Source organism: Belonocnema kinseyi, chromosome 3 (genome assembly GCF_010883055.1).
Source record: "Belonocnema kinseyi isolate 2016_QV_RU_SX_M_011 chromosome 3, B_treatae_v1, whole genome shotgun sequence".
In the NCBI taxonomy this organism is placed as follows: domain Eukaryota; kingdom Metazoa; phylum Arthropoda; class Insecta; order Hymenoptera; family Cynipidae; genus Belonocnema; species Belonocnema kinseyi.
In genome coordinates this window covers 56,977,956-56,993,420 of record NC_046659.1, presented here as the reverse complement: position 1 = coordinate 56,993,420, position 15,465 = coordinate 56,977,956, and the positions used below count along the sequence as shown (strand labels likewise).

The 15,465-nt window shown below is 31.1% G+C and overlaps 1 protein-coding gene across 1 annotated transcript in view; it reads left to right on the top strand.

Annotated features, from left to right (window-relative positions):
* The window catches only part of LOC117170379 (ATP-binding cassette sub-family G member 4-like), a 42,440-nt gene that overhangs the window by 14,185 nt on the left and 12,790 nt on the right, over positions 1–15,465 (top strand). The window contains exons 2-5 of the mRNA XM_033357141.1: positions 9,516–9,817; positions 11,039–11,222; positions 14,310–14,433; positions 14,864–15,009. Coding sequence (XP_033213032.1) covers positions 9,604–9,817; positions 11,039–11,222; positions 14,310–14,433; positions 14,864–15,009 — 668 coding nt within the window. The 5' untranslated portion in view covers positions 9,516–9,603. The remainder of the gene's footprint in view (positions 1–9,515; positions 9,818–11,038; positions 11,223–14,309; positions 14,434–14,863; positions 15,010–15,465) is intronic.

The window sequence follows — 15,465 nt, the reverse complement described above, 5'->3', positions numbered from 1 at the left end:
ATCTCCCTTTCTCTTGTATATTGGTACGATAATCGCTTCTTTCCAATCGTCTGGGACGTCTCCCATCTCGAAACATAAATTTATCAATTCGCAAAAAGGATTTACGACAAAGGTGGGCGTTATCTATTTTGTAGTTCTCAGTATCTCAATTATGTTCCTTAAACTTATCACTTTTTAAACTTTTTCAAACAAATTATATAATCCAAGAATGGAAAAAATTATAAATTCCATATATCTTATTCTCAAATAAGTAATTTAAAAATTAATCACTTTTGTTAATTTCGCAATTTTTACCTGCTCAGTGACAAACTCCTATACTAAAAGTTTTTTTGGTTAAAAAAATGTATTCGTTTGGTTTTTTTCGTATCCTGTATCGTTTTGACAAAAAACTTAAATTTCCGATATTCAGATAAAAAAAGTCTCTTTATATGAGTAATATATCTATAATATATATGAAATGAATATAAATAATAATATATAATATAAATAAAAATTAATTATAAAAAATCAAGAGAGAAGACTTATATAGTATTTTAAATAAACTGACTTTGAAAATTTTATCAGGTTTCTAAAGAAAAAGTGAAATACCTATATTATATTAAATATATAAAATTTTTAATTAAATTGTTAAATTTTTAATAATCGCTGGGAGGATTATATTGACCCTCAAACATGAATTTTGTGGAAATTTTTGATGTAAGTTGTTGGCTTTAGGGCTACAATGGTAGCCCTCATCAGTGAGTCTTATTAAATCTGTGAAAAGTACATAATATCTAGTATTCTACTACAACAATTTACATAATTTTTAATGAAATTTGATTTAAAAAAATAATTTTATTTTCACAGAAAAAACTTTTGATTACATAAAAAATATAAAAGAATGAAATTCAGTACATTTTAATTAAAGGCGTACAAACAAAACAAAAATTGAAATTATTCTACTTTTAAAATTGAACGAGTTTCGGAAACATGAAACTTCTTCAAAATAGAATTTGTATACGAAAAATCAAGGAAAATGTTATTTGAACTAATAGTTTTTAAATGTAATGTTCCTTCACATTATTCTTATTACTGAGAAAATTTATTTAAGTAAAAATTTACTTAAAGTATATTTGCCTACTATACAACAATTTATACCTGTATTCGGTTTCTTAGAATTTATTATTGATACTACTGTACAAATTTCAAATGTAGAAGAATTGATTTTCATAGACACGATTCCCCAGGATATTCAAAAAAGGCATTACTTACATTATTTCTCTGCCACAAACAATTGGGTTGAATAATAGTTTTCGTACACATTATTTGAAAAATAAAAAAAATAAATAAAATACTAAAAATTTAGTTTAATTACATATACTTCACTGAAAAAATAATTTGCAAAGAACTTTTTTCGATTGTAATTTTTTCAATAAATAAAAAATTGTTAAAAAAATTTTTTCGACTACATTGCTATTGTTTTTTCATCAATTGTACTTCGTTCAAATAAAATAATGTTTCGAAAATACTGCAAGATTTATTAATAGTTCTTAATAAAATTAAACAAAATTTAAATTTAAAATTAATGAATTTTTATTTACGTTTAAAACAACTTAATTAGTTTCAATTCACCTCACCCTAAAGCCAACAACTTATAAAAGCAAGTTCTACATAAGTTAAATTTTTAACCAAAACAGATGAAATCAAATTATTGAATTTTCTAAATAAAAAATACTTTTTTTCTACAAAAAAGTTAAATTTGTTAACAAAAAAATTAAATTTACAATCAGCTAGTTAAACATTCAACTAACTGATGAAGCTTTAACTAAAACAAATTTATATTTCAAATAAAAGACTGTTGAATTGAATAAAAAAGCACTAATTTTCAAAAATATAGTGGTATCCTTAACCAAAACAGATACATTTTCAACCAAACAGTTTAATTTTTAACCAAAAAGGAGAATCTTTAATAAAATACATGAGCTTAAGTTTGCATTTGATAAAAAATTAATTTTCAATAAAACATGAAATGAATTTTCAACCAGAGAAGAATATTCAACCAAGAAAATAAATTTTTAGCACAGGATTTCAACTTTCAATCAATTAGTGGCTTTTTTAACCAAAAAAAGGGGACTTTTTAACAAGACAGTTGCATTTCAACAAAATAATTAAGTTTTCAACCAAGTAGTAGAAATCTTACCCAACGGTAAAGTTGAACTTATGACAGAATAATAATGGGTTTTTCTTATAGAATAAATAATGGGGGGGGGGGGGGGGGGGGGGGGGGGGGGGGGGGGGGGGGGGGGTAAGTTTTGTGAAACATGGAAAAAAAGGAATTCTTTAAAACATAAGCGAAGAGGGCAGTAAGGGAAAAAGTGTGAAGTCTGATGTATGAGGGTGAGTTTCAAACTTATTTATAATCTCTTATAATCTCAAAGAGAATTGATAATCATTTAATCACCGTTATCAGTGGTTTGAGGTTTAATTTAAAAGGTATAAGCACAAATGTGGCGGAATAGAATGTCCGGGAATTTGTTGTGACACAAATTATTAAAAAATAAATGTTGTTTCTTAGCAAAAGTAGCTAACATTTATTACCATATTTAAAAGTGACTAAAACATGATCACGGAAAAAATACAAGCAGGCTATCGATACCAGCAGATCACTTCACTCATTGCCGAAACCTAACTAAAATAAAGAATTATATTTTTATTTGAGACGTCTTCACACTTTATGAAATGATTATTTTATTATCTTAATTTTTTTCTGTAGGAAACCATTTATGCCAAACGTATTTTATAAAACATCATTTTCGTACATTTTCAGTATGTAATCTTTCGAGGAGATTTTTTTAACTTCACAATGCTTTCACATAAAATCGGGTTTCATAATTTGAACAAAAAATTCATTAAGACAGACAACTTTTTTTCTGTTATTTAATGATTATTAACCCTAGAAGGATAAGCGTGACTAAATCCTACTCACAAGAAGATGTATTTTTAATAGCTTAGTGAAAAGCCCTGTATTTCTAGGGTTAAATTTTTCAAATAATCTATAAATATATACGTAACTCCTTTGTAGAAAAGTAATCATATTATAAGGAATTGACGTTTAATCCTATGTGTGACAATAAAATAGAACAAAAATAGTATAGTATAAGGCATTTTCTACACAATGGAAAACGAAAAACCAAACATAAGTAAAAAAATATGTTCCTGATCTTATGAATATAAAATCAATCCAATGACTCCAAGACGAGCGGTTTATAAGTTCAAATGAATACCTGACAATTGTTCAGGGTTATACTCGTGCAGGCCCACAGATTATGAATTTTGTAATTATAAATAGCTAATTTAATAATTACAAATTTTTCATTCTTCAATTTTAATCTCATTTCTGAGTCGAAAAATGTTCGCCTTGAGAAAATTTTACACCGACTTGGGACTAACCATTCTAAAACCATAAAAGTAAGATGAAGGCTTATGTCTCGACTCAGTTTTGAGACGCAGCAAGACATCGATGTCTTAGGGACGAAGTCAAGACATTACCAAGGCGAACTCAAGTCAAAGCATTCTTACGCGGGACTTTTTTTGTTTTGATCTTTTTAGAATTCCGGGGTTTCAAAAGTTTATTGTTGAGAGAAACGAGAATTATTTTCTAATATCTACAAATTTTTTCTTAAAATTTTTTGAGATTTGGAAATTTTTTAAAGCAAAATACAAAATTTGATATTTTAAGAACAAAATTTTGTATTATTCTTAAAACAAAAGGTTTGTTATAAAATAGTTTTTAGGACTATTTTTAACGATTTTAATGAAGTTAGGGGCTTAGGAGAAGGATGCTTATATTTTAAGATATCAAATTTCAGTTTTATAAAAAAAATGTCCAACATATAAAATTTGTGAATTTTTCTTTTACTTTTCTGAAAAAAACTAATTTTAAGTCTGTTCATTGAAAGAACATGTCGAGGTTTACTAAAATTCGGTAAGCGTACAACAAATATTTTCGGAAAGCCCACGAAAACTGGAAAGGGCGGCTGGATTCACTGAAAGTCGGTCCAATATTCTCTGTGTACCTAGACACATCGTTATTGAAAATTGATGTTTCTTCACAGATTTTCAAAAAATGAGAACTGTGGCATACGAACGGATATTCCTTGAGTCCCAAAAATCATTGGGATAGGAAGGTGGATTAACGGCTCATCGCACAGTGGTCTGGAATAGGAATTTACTGTTCATAATCGCCGACAGGTCGTATTTCTTAACCGAAAGAATAAATAATAGTTTGTTAAAAAAATTGTCTATAACAATCATATAAATTCTTTATTTAATTTCGTTGGTTAGTCACCGCAATAAATCTCACTCTAATAATTATTGAAGAAAAAAACATTTTTTTCTACGAGGAAACGGTTGATTAGGAGACTTGTTTAACTAAATTGTTATAAACAATCTATATTGTGTATGTTTGATAAAGCTTAAAGTATATAAATGGCTTTAAAGACAATTGCGAATCACTTTTGTTCAGAAAAATCCATTCAGCTATGAGAAAAACTCGTTTATAAAGAATTTGTTTATAGAAATGTTTATGAAAACAATATTTGTTAACTCATGCTAATTTTTTTGTTACAAATTATTACTCTTATGAAAAATATTAGCAACTAGCGTGAAATAAACGATTTTTTCTATGATAAAAAACACTAATAAGAATTTGTTTATAAAAGTTGTTTATAATAATTATGTTAAATATTATTAAAATTAATTATGTTCTATGAATGCATGTCCAATAATTCCGGCTGACCGTGAGTTTCTATCTTCACAAAGCTAAAATGGTCAATTTTGTCACTATATTTGTTTATATATTGTTGCTCTGTGAAAAAAATTTAAAAAAAGCAAACCACAATTCTCTTAAAAATTAATTGCTGAGCATTTCTAAAAAAAACTTTTGCATCGGTTAAGAAATACGATCTGTGGGCGATTATGAACAGTAAATTCCTATTCTAGGCCACTGTGCATCGGTGATACCGGGCGACCTGGACCCCCGAGTAATCAGTTTTACCCTAACATTTGAGGCTCCGCATGAGCTTACCTTTTAGTAGGTCTACAAATTTACTGCAGTGCATTTACTTTCATGTCTTGTAACTCTTGGTCTAACTGAAATTTTTTCCCGCTCTAAAGTAGATTGAAGAGGCGAGCCTTAAGCTTTAAAGCACAATATAATAGGTGCTGGCCCTGCGGACTTTACCTTAAAAATCATTAATCAATAACATGGCGTCCGACAAGAAACGACTGAAATTATTTTCTCATCCATAGAAGAAGACCGGTGATTTTCTTCACAAATGATCTTTGAGTTTAAGTTCGCAGGGCAGCCACCGGTTATATTTTGTTTTAAAACTAGAGGTTCGTCCTTTAAAACTACCTTAGGGCGGACAAAAATTCATATACAATTCATATAAAAAAACTTACACAGGGGCGAATAACTCTGGCGATACTAATGGCGGGGTGTCAAACCAAGCGGAAAAACCTCGATGTGATAGATTGTCTGAAGCTGCGGCATTCGAGAAAAAAATCGATTATGTACAACCTGAAGAAGTCGTCTCAAGATTTGAAGATTGTCGCTACAAAAATGATTCCCTTATCGTCATTTTTTCGGACGAATTGTCTCGAACTGGGCTCATTGAAGCTGTTGGCAGATTAAAACCTTGGGCGAAAGCTAAGATTAAAGTGATTGACAGCAAACTCCCAAGACCACTAAGGCTGCCTTGGATTCCCAGTGTATCAGTGGAACCAACATCAGTACTTAAAAGGTTAGCAATACAGAATGCAACCATTAAAACGGGAGGATAGAAGGTCACTGGCGTCAAGGAGAGTGGACGAGATAGCCAACATGTAATAACTGCAGAGCCACGAGTAGTAGAGTCTGCATTCATGGAAAATATGGAGGAGACAACTGGAAGTTAAGATGGACACTAGATAAACTTTTACACGCTAAAGAAGCGTCTGTTTTCTTGAGCAGACGTTTCATAGCTTTACAAACGGATTTTGCTTTAATACAAGAAAGTTGGGCTTACAAGAGCAATAAAGATTGAGCACCAGTTAGAGGGCAGGCACCAACCTATGGTGATTTTTTAACGTACCTACCATTTTACTCCCAGGAGTCACCATCTGAGTAATAGCGAAATCTGGTGGACTTCCATTGGGCCAAAGAATGGCCATTTTCATTCTATGGTCAACCTACAAAAAGGTATGAACAAAGCGTATGAGGACAATTGTTCTCTTCGTATTAAGAAAACAGACACGGATGCACCTTGGTGGAATCTTAGACTGGTGGACCTGAAAAAGAAGATGCGACGCCTTTTTAACAAAGCTAAAAGATTGATAATTGGGACTTGTACATGGCAACCTCAACTAGATATAATAATGAGATAGAAAATTCTGTAAGTGACTCGTGGAGGAGGCATTGTCAGAGAATCAAGAATATATATACCTGACAGTCCTAAACTTCAGAGAACTTTAAAGGAGTAACTCATCATGTCAAAATCTCATAAGGATACCTACTATGAGGCAAAATCTTTGAGACCAATTATCTTGACTTATTTTATGCTGAGGACATTAACAAAATTATTGGACCTTTACTTGAAGGAGGAAATTCTTACGGGAACACATCTCCATAGGAATGAGTTTGTCCCTCAAAAAGGCGGATCGAGCGTAGAGCCTCTCTATGCATTTACCTCTCACGTTAATAATATAATGCGGAAGGATTAAGTAGCAATTGCAACATTTTTAGATATTGATGGGGGCATTTAGTAACACCCCAATTGAATTAATATATGGTTCTGCTGAAACACACGGAGTTGGTGACATCGTAAACAGGTGGATGCACTCTATGTTGAAAAGCAGAACGTTACATACTTCGCTACATAATAATTCAAGAAGATGCCCACCTTCAAGAAGATGCTCTTTCATCCACCCTATGGGCGCTGGTCATTGCGGACCTAATTCGTGTTTTAAATGAATTAGTTTTTTACACACAAGTATATGTAGATGACCTGTCGATTCTGGTAACATGAAACCATGGGGGCACCTTAGTGGAACTCATGCAGTTAGCGTTTAACATAGTAGATCAATAGTGCAGGGACCGTTGTTTGTGCGCTAACCCGGACAAGACAGAACTCATGCATCTTACCAGAAGAAGGAAGCTTCCTGACCTTAGTAATCTTGATTTCAATTATAGGAAAGTAGAATTTTCTAAATCATTAAAGTATTTAGGGGTAATATTTGACTTTAAACTAAACTGGAAACTTCATGTTGATGCAATGGTAAAAAAAGCTAAGATGACTCTTTGGGTCTGTACAAGCGCAATAAGGAAAACCTGAGGATTAAAACTTACGATAACTTACTCAATGATCTGGTTACCAATAACTGAATTAATGAGTACTATTAAACAACTGGAAAGCCTCCAAAGCGTTTTCTGCTTGTTCATCACTGATGCTATGGAAACAGCATCAGCTTTCGAGGTCATCCTGGATATCCCGTCTTTGCACCCTTTCGTAAGGAAGATTGCAATAGTAGAAGTCTGTAGATTCCTAATAGGAGGCAACCTCAGTGATGTTGAGGTGAAAGATCTACATGATATCAGTAAGTAAGGAAATTATCCTTTATGAAACACAGACGGCTCTAAAGACTCCTTGAGAACAGGGGCTGGAATCTATGGGAAGAAGCCGAGGGCTCAGATAACAGCGGCACTGAGCACATTCTCTACAGCTTTCCAGGTCGAAATAATAGCTGTCAAAGCTAGCCTAAAGGAAATTTGTAAGCGTATTGATAAAGGCCAGCATATTTGCATTTGTTTTTATCATTCAAAGAGCTCTTAAGGCTCTTACATCTAAAGAGTTTACTTCCAGGCTATTGTTTATTATTTTTTACTATTGTTTGGAACTGCCTTTAAGATCTACTTAAAGTTGTCGGTAAAAATTGAGTTAGTTTGATCTGGGTTCCCGGATACGTATCTCGTGCACATCGGAAAAAGCCCTTGGTAAATGGCTCTCAGAGGAGAATGCGAGTATGTATTGGAAGGAAACCAAAAAAAGTGGTGCATTCTAAGAATTTCATATGTGGTACATATACTTAGAGGACTAATGAACACTTGAACATTCAAAGAAAGCAGATTAATGTCGTAGTAGAATAGAGAAAACACTTGACCGACATGAGGATTTGAGACAACCCTCGTTGTCGAAAGTGTGATCTTCGTGGAGGCAGCTTATCACATACTCTCTGAACGTGATACACTGCGTGCTTCAGAAAGGGGTATCTGGGGAATTATTTTCTCGAACCAGCATATTTTCATGATACCTCCTTTAAATCAGTGTGTATTTATGGTAAAGACTGACCTTCTGAGACATGGTTAAATTCTAGGTTATAATAAAATAGGTTTTACCGTAGTGATATGGGCATTTATTGCCTTGTCCTAATGTATAATAACAATGCTATTATACTATAAGTTAATATTACACACGACATAATTACTATTTTTTAGCGCGGTTATCAATATTGGGATAATTCTTATGAAATTGATGAAAATAAAGACGTGTTCTCATTTTATTTAAACTCTATATTTTTTCCGCATAAGATTGATGAGTTTGATTAATTATTCATTTAAACAAATTCTATTTTACTATCTTATCTTTTGTGTAACATGAACAAATCTGAATATAATGTCTCCTCTTCTAATTCTTTTTTAATTTTTAATTTGAAACTTTTTTGAAAAATCTGAAATAATTTCCGTGTAGGTATAGAATTAATTTACATTGACAATTAGCTCTTCTATGCTATCAGATAATACCATTTATCATTAAAAAAAAAGAGTTATGATAAAATTTGCCCTTCTTCATTTAATTTTTTTCTTGCGTGCAGTCCATTTAGAAACAAAACTTATGCTTGCTATCATAATTAGATTAACCGAAATTCAAAATACTGCTGAGGAGTCTCAAATTTTAAATCAATTACAATTGAAAAAATAACTTTAAAAACTTATTTTTAAGTCATATTCAGTATAAAAATGAATAAAAATCATGCATATTTTAACGCACTATAGTTCATATAGTATTGCAACGTTCGTCAATATTCTACTGACTATTTTTAGTAAAAATACAAATTTTATGTAGCATATATAAAAATGTTTCTTCTTTCTTGTCCTTTCTTACCAAAATTCTATCTCTTTAAAAAAATGCATGCTAAATTATGATTTCTGCATGCTAAAATTTCACCTGATTAGAAATTGGACCTAAAAATAGTTCTTTCTTTTATCGCAATTACATAATTGGAACATGAAAAAGATAAAAAAATTTCTTTCAGAACGCACACAGTACATATATGAATTCTGGAATGTATAGCTTCCAAAAACAGATATGTAATGTGAAAAGCATTGTCGATAAAGTTCTACTAGCTGCCCCCTCCCCTTATCGATTGCGACAGAGAGTAATCAGTAGAGCTAAACAATGCGATTTCAATATACAATACATTTTTTTTCTTCTTTCCAGATCAGTGTCACACTCGTCAACTGTCGATTCACCCGGACCGATCAAAATCCATTTCCGACTCGAGTGACACAAACGGGTGTTTCGGATCATGGAAATGTTAATGCACGAGGCATCCAAAGGACCGGATGAAAATGAAAATTCGAAATGTTGCAGACCATATCAAGACCAAAAACCAAACGATGAAAAAGTGGAAATTATGACTGAAAAACATCATCCTCATCTTACATTAAGTAAGAAAGATGTTAATATGGACATTACTTTTGAAAATATCACGTACAACGTTTCCTTGGGATTTAGGAAAGGTATTTCAATTTATTATTAACTATTTTTTACCACTGCACTTTTTTGTCTTTCTTACAATTTAATTAATTAGAACCTTGATTGAATTCTTTTTTATTATACTCAGAAAATTTGTTCTTCGAATCGAAGAAATATTATTTGACTTAAAAAAAGCTTCTTCGAACGAAGCTGAAATTATATACTTCAAGAAAAATTTCTTTGATTCTAATTAAAGAAATATTTCTTCTCGATTAGGCAGATAAAAGTCGTTTTCGAATTAGTTTTAGATAAAAATATAGATGAGTATTTCTAATAAAATTGATGGAATGATAAATGGAATTATTCCCAGAAAGAGTTCTCGCAATAAATGCAAAAAGAAAGATAATGTAAAAAACAATTAATAGTCATAAGTACGTCAAATAAGCAAGAAACAAGTAAATAGAAATCGAGGTGGTTGTGTCAACTCGAAGATGAAAACAGATTTGAACTTTGATCAATTTTTTTTATATAAGTCAAGCTTTGTCGGTTTGAATATAGATTCTAAATAAAATTTTGTTGAAAGGAAAGTTATCCTATCAATAATGACTGTAAATTCTCGTATAAAAGATTTTCTGAAAATAGAGGTAGATAAAAGTAAAAAATAAAGCATAAAGACCTGTGACTAAAAAATTTATCAAGATTAAAACTCTGCATATGTAATGGAAGAGATAATCTTGCTGCATTGAATATTCAACCTAAAACAAAGATAAGGAAAAAAGTTTGATTAGAATCGTGTATCAAGGAATCTCTTTCTTCTTGACAAATATTCAATGGAGTTTACTTATCGGATTTTGCGTTGTAATTCTTATCTTCGAAAATAAGGCTATTTGTCGATAAGGTGCCAATATCATTTATTTATTCTTTTTTCCGAAATTGGTATTTGAATGTTTTGATAGTCGAATTTAACGTTTCTCTTTTCTTAATGATAAGATATTTCTTAATAAAAAAAGAATTGCTCAAATTTCTTATATATTTTTGAAAATAAATTAACCTTAATGTATTAATTAAGCTAGTATCTGAACAGATCTAAAAAAAACATTTAAAATGGACTTCATTTATTCCAAGATTTCGCTAAAAAGCTGCAGTTTTGATCAAAAACTTGTGACTCGAAAACTTGTTGAGGAACATATATTCGTTTAAAGACTAGGTTTTGTTTAATTTATTTTAATTTATGATGATACAAATTTGAATAATTTTTATTGCAGGAACAAAAGAAATTTTACACAGCATCAATGGCAGACTGCCAGGGAAACAACTTATTGCCATTATGGGACCTTCTGGAGCCGGAAAATCCACATTACTCGATGTTCTTTCCGGATATCGAATAACGGGCGTCGAAGGCACTGTCTACGTTAATGGAAGGGTCCGAGACTTGAATGAATTTAGAAGGTTTGTTTTCTGCTTTCAGGTTCTTCGAATAGAAACAAAGAACAATTCTCAAAAGCATTTCTCTAATATTCTTCAGTCTGTTTAATAGTTATTGTTTATACAACAACAAAATTACTATAGCAAGTTTTGTGTAAGGGGCACATATAACTTTTGCAGTCAATATACGAAGGATTTCGCAATCATTTTCGCAAATCTCCAAATGTCTCTTACAATCTATGATTATAAAATCTGACCATCAGAGATTATTAAATGATATTTTGAAAATTATCATTTCATCTTTAAATGCTTCAAGTTCGAAGTTTTACAATGTACACTAAGACTTTATAAATTAATTCAAAATTACCATTTTTTCAAATTTAATTGCTGAATTTTATAATAATTTTTCAACTTTGATCACTATTGTAAATGTACAGTTTTAAAAATTTCAAACCAAAATTTGAAAATCAATAGATTATGAAAATTTAATGAATTTTTAATGGTTCTAATAATTATGCGTATTTCAATTTCGAATTTTTTATCTTATTTATATATGCTAATTCTAACAGTGTATAAAGGTTTAATGTACACAGGGGTGAAACACCCATTATTATGTTTTAAAATTGTTAATCTGCTTTGCTGGGCGTACTTATTGCCTGCTGAAATATCTAATTGTTGAATTTTTATATCATTTCAGTTTTACGAAAGTCAAAATTTGATAGATATTAATTTCAAATCGTTCAATTTTTAACAGTGTATTTTGTAATAGGCCGTGATTACGTGTGCAGAAATTTCGGTACGAATGACCGGATTTTTTCGGTATGAGTATCGGGACCTGGAAAAAGGACTATTTGTACCAGCATTTCTGTAAGAATAGCCGGATTTTTTGGGTGCGCGTGGATACTGCCTTTATAATAGTTCAATTTTTAAACATTAAAAATTTTAATTTAATGGAGTGCTAACTCCATTCCCATTTACATTAGATTATTACATGCACACAAACACAAAACAATTACTAAATCGATTGATCATTCTTTCTCTATAAAGGATTTTTAATTGTTCTGTAAAATTTGTTTGATTGGACTTGACATCGTTTAGCTCTCCCCGGTTTAATTATGTTTCCTTGAAATTGATTTCACAGACTTGAAATAGTTAACATTGACTTGCAATAATCTGCACTCACAAGCAAAATGCAGTCACTAAACAGACTGCATTAAAATTCGAAAATTTAATGTGCTCCGCGGTTTTAGTAATTAACCAGAACATTAGTATATTTATAATATCTTTACATTCTCATCAAGAGAAGGTATTAGATTTGTGTAAAATTTGACCCTCCCACCGTTTTTGTAAAATGTCCACGCCTTGAGACCCCATGAATCCGAAAAACAGGTTATGACGAATGTGTCTGCCTGTCAATGCTGTGGCTGTTTGCCTGTGTGTGTGCCTGTATGTGCGTCTGTAGATTTTTAGTTTGTAAGCACGATAACTTTCTAAAGAATTAACAGATTGGATTGGCCTTTGGTATAATATTTTAGTGTCCTAAAATAAAGGTCAAGTTCGTTAGACAGTCATTTTGGATAAATATTCAAAAAGTGAGCACATTTTGAATATTTTTGAGACCACTTTTCTTTCAAAATTCAAAATTTTTCTCTACTGATGTTTATGGTTTTCGAAAAGACAAACAATTTATCCTAATGACTTTTTTGATAAAAGCAAAATTTACCACAGTTATAGCATTTACAAAATTCCAAAAAAACAAAGTAAAATGAACATTTTAAGCCAAATAATGCATATTGGGAAGAAAAAACACTTGTTTGGTTCAGAATAACGTACAGCCCACAAATATTCACCGATTTCGACAAAAAAATTTGGAAAAAAAGCTAATAAGATTTCTGAGTGATTTTTGAATATAATTTTCAATTTTTTATGGATAAACAAATATGATGAAAAATGGCCTTTTTTCTATTTGACATTCCCGGTGCTCGTCAATAAAAGGAAACTAGTTGAAATAGCTTAAGTTACATAAAATAGCATTAGTTAAAGATATTCCAGTATTAGACAATATACAAAAACATATGTTATCAACAAATTATTTGTTGAAAACTTTTTTTCTACGATTTTCCATAAATACCTGTTTTTACTTTCTCATCATTTATGATTGAGAAAGTATTAGAATTGTCGGAAATTTGACATCACAGTTTTTCAAAGGATCTCCAAGGTTCGAGACCCCCTGAATCCGAAAATCAGATTTTTACGATGGCGTTTGTCTCTCGGTCCGTCTGGCCGTCCGTCTGTAAACCAAAAATTATTCTCCCAAAAAAGATCTACAATTTCGTTAAGAATCACTTTTTGATAGGACGCGTACTTTTTGTTATATTCGTGAAAAAAAACATTGAAAAAAAATAAAATAAAAAATAAATGTGTGGAAAAACAGCGAAAGTTACGAGAAAAAATTCAACAAAACCTGTTTACAAATGTCTGTCGGAAATCGAGCGCGCAGCGCGAGTGTCACAATGAAAATGTGTACCTCAAAGCCTACAGAGCTTTAAGAAACTTAATCTTTGACTATACTTAATTAAGTAGACAATTCCGAATATGAAGACGCATATAAATACCGCCATCTAAAAGAGATATTTTTGATAAAGCTTTTTTCAAGCATTCCAAATGCAAACAATAAATATCCGAGCACGAAGCGCGAGGTAACCCATTATCGAGCGCGAAGCGCGAGAGTCAACCGTCGCGCGCTCTAGGTGCACTCAAACGTGCGAGCCACGCGCGCAGCGCGCCATGAGAATGTGCCCGTGAAGCGGGCAGATTTTTAAATCTCAAATAGGTACAATTTTCCGTTGACCTTTCAAACTGCTTTAAACTTAATTTCTTCGTAATTGTTTTGTTATTTTGTGATTAGGACCTGCTTTAGTCAACAAGTATTGTGACACAGCGGCGGTTATAATATTTATTATTTGCTTTTTAATTTTTCTCTTGTTTTCCACAAATTCAGATATCTACACATTCATTTTCTCAAGATTATAAAATGCATTTGCACAACTTATGTTAAAAGTTATGTATTAGTATTGACAATAAATGTCATAATAAATTGATTATTTGCAGATCTAGTGCATATATCACACAGGATGATAGGTTGCAACCTTTATTGACTGTCAAAGAAAATATGAAAGTAGCTGCTGATCTCAAATTGGGAACGGACACTCCAGAGCAAGAAAAGAAAAAGATAGTAAGTCCAAAAATAGTTTCACAGGAAGAGGACAATGCGTACTAGATATAAAACGTCCAATTCCGCTTCATTTGATCTTTTCACAAACTTCAAAGCGATTATAGTTTCATTGTTCCAGTTTACTTTTTATTATTTTATTTCCGCTAGATATTGCCTATCTATACCTAAAATAGTTTTATTAATTATAATTTTCTAAATTTAAAATTCGCAATAAATCCAAAACTAATATAAAAAATGTATTTTTTATTTCTTAGAAAATTATAATTTATACAGAGGGCCAATAAAAAAAAACATGTCGAACATTGACATGCCACGAAAATTTTTTATTAACATGTGAAGGCGCTATTTTTGTTTTTTTGTTTTACGAAAAAAAGTTTCAGACTAAAGCTAGAAGGTATTTGTTATATAAAAACAATTCTCTTTACTACAGATAGAAGAAATCTTAACCACCCTAGGCTTGAAAGGACACTTAAAAACTAAAGCAGAAAGACTGAGTGGAGGTCAGAAAAAGCGATTATCCATTGCGTTGGAGCTGGTCAACAACCCGACTGTAATGTTTCTGGACGAACCAACTACGTAAGTTCAACGAGAGCGTAGTATGTACATGAATTTCGATAAAATTCTATGAGATTGGGGTCACATCAAATGCTACAATAAAATTAGTATACGGCCATAAAGAACACGGAATTATCTTAATATGCAATGCATGCCATGACTTAGTCACACTTTACTTATCAATCAACACATTTATATGCGCAAAAAGTCTTTCTTTTTTTATTATTGAATTGATCAAAGGAAAATATATTTCTATAGTCTAATTTTAATTATAGGTTTTGCTGTAATTATTTATTTATACTAGTTTTTTCGATCTTATTGTTTTTTATTTGTGTGAGATAATTGAAGGGTGTCACTGTAGAACTATGCAAGTGCTAAAATCAAATATTTCCGGAGATCAAAAACCCGCTATAAAAATTTGAGTTATTTTAAAAATAAAAAATAAATTTCTTCAAGAGTTTATGTAGTTGAGATGGC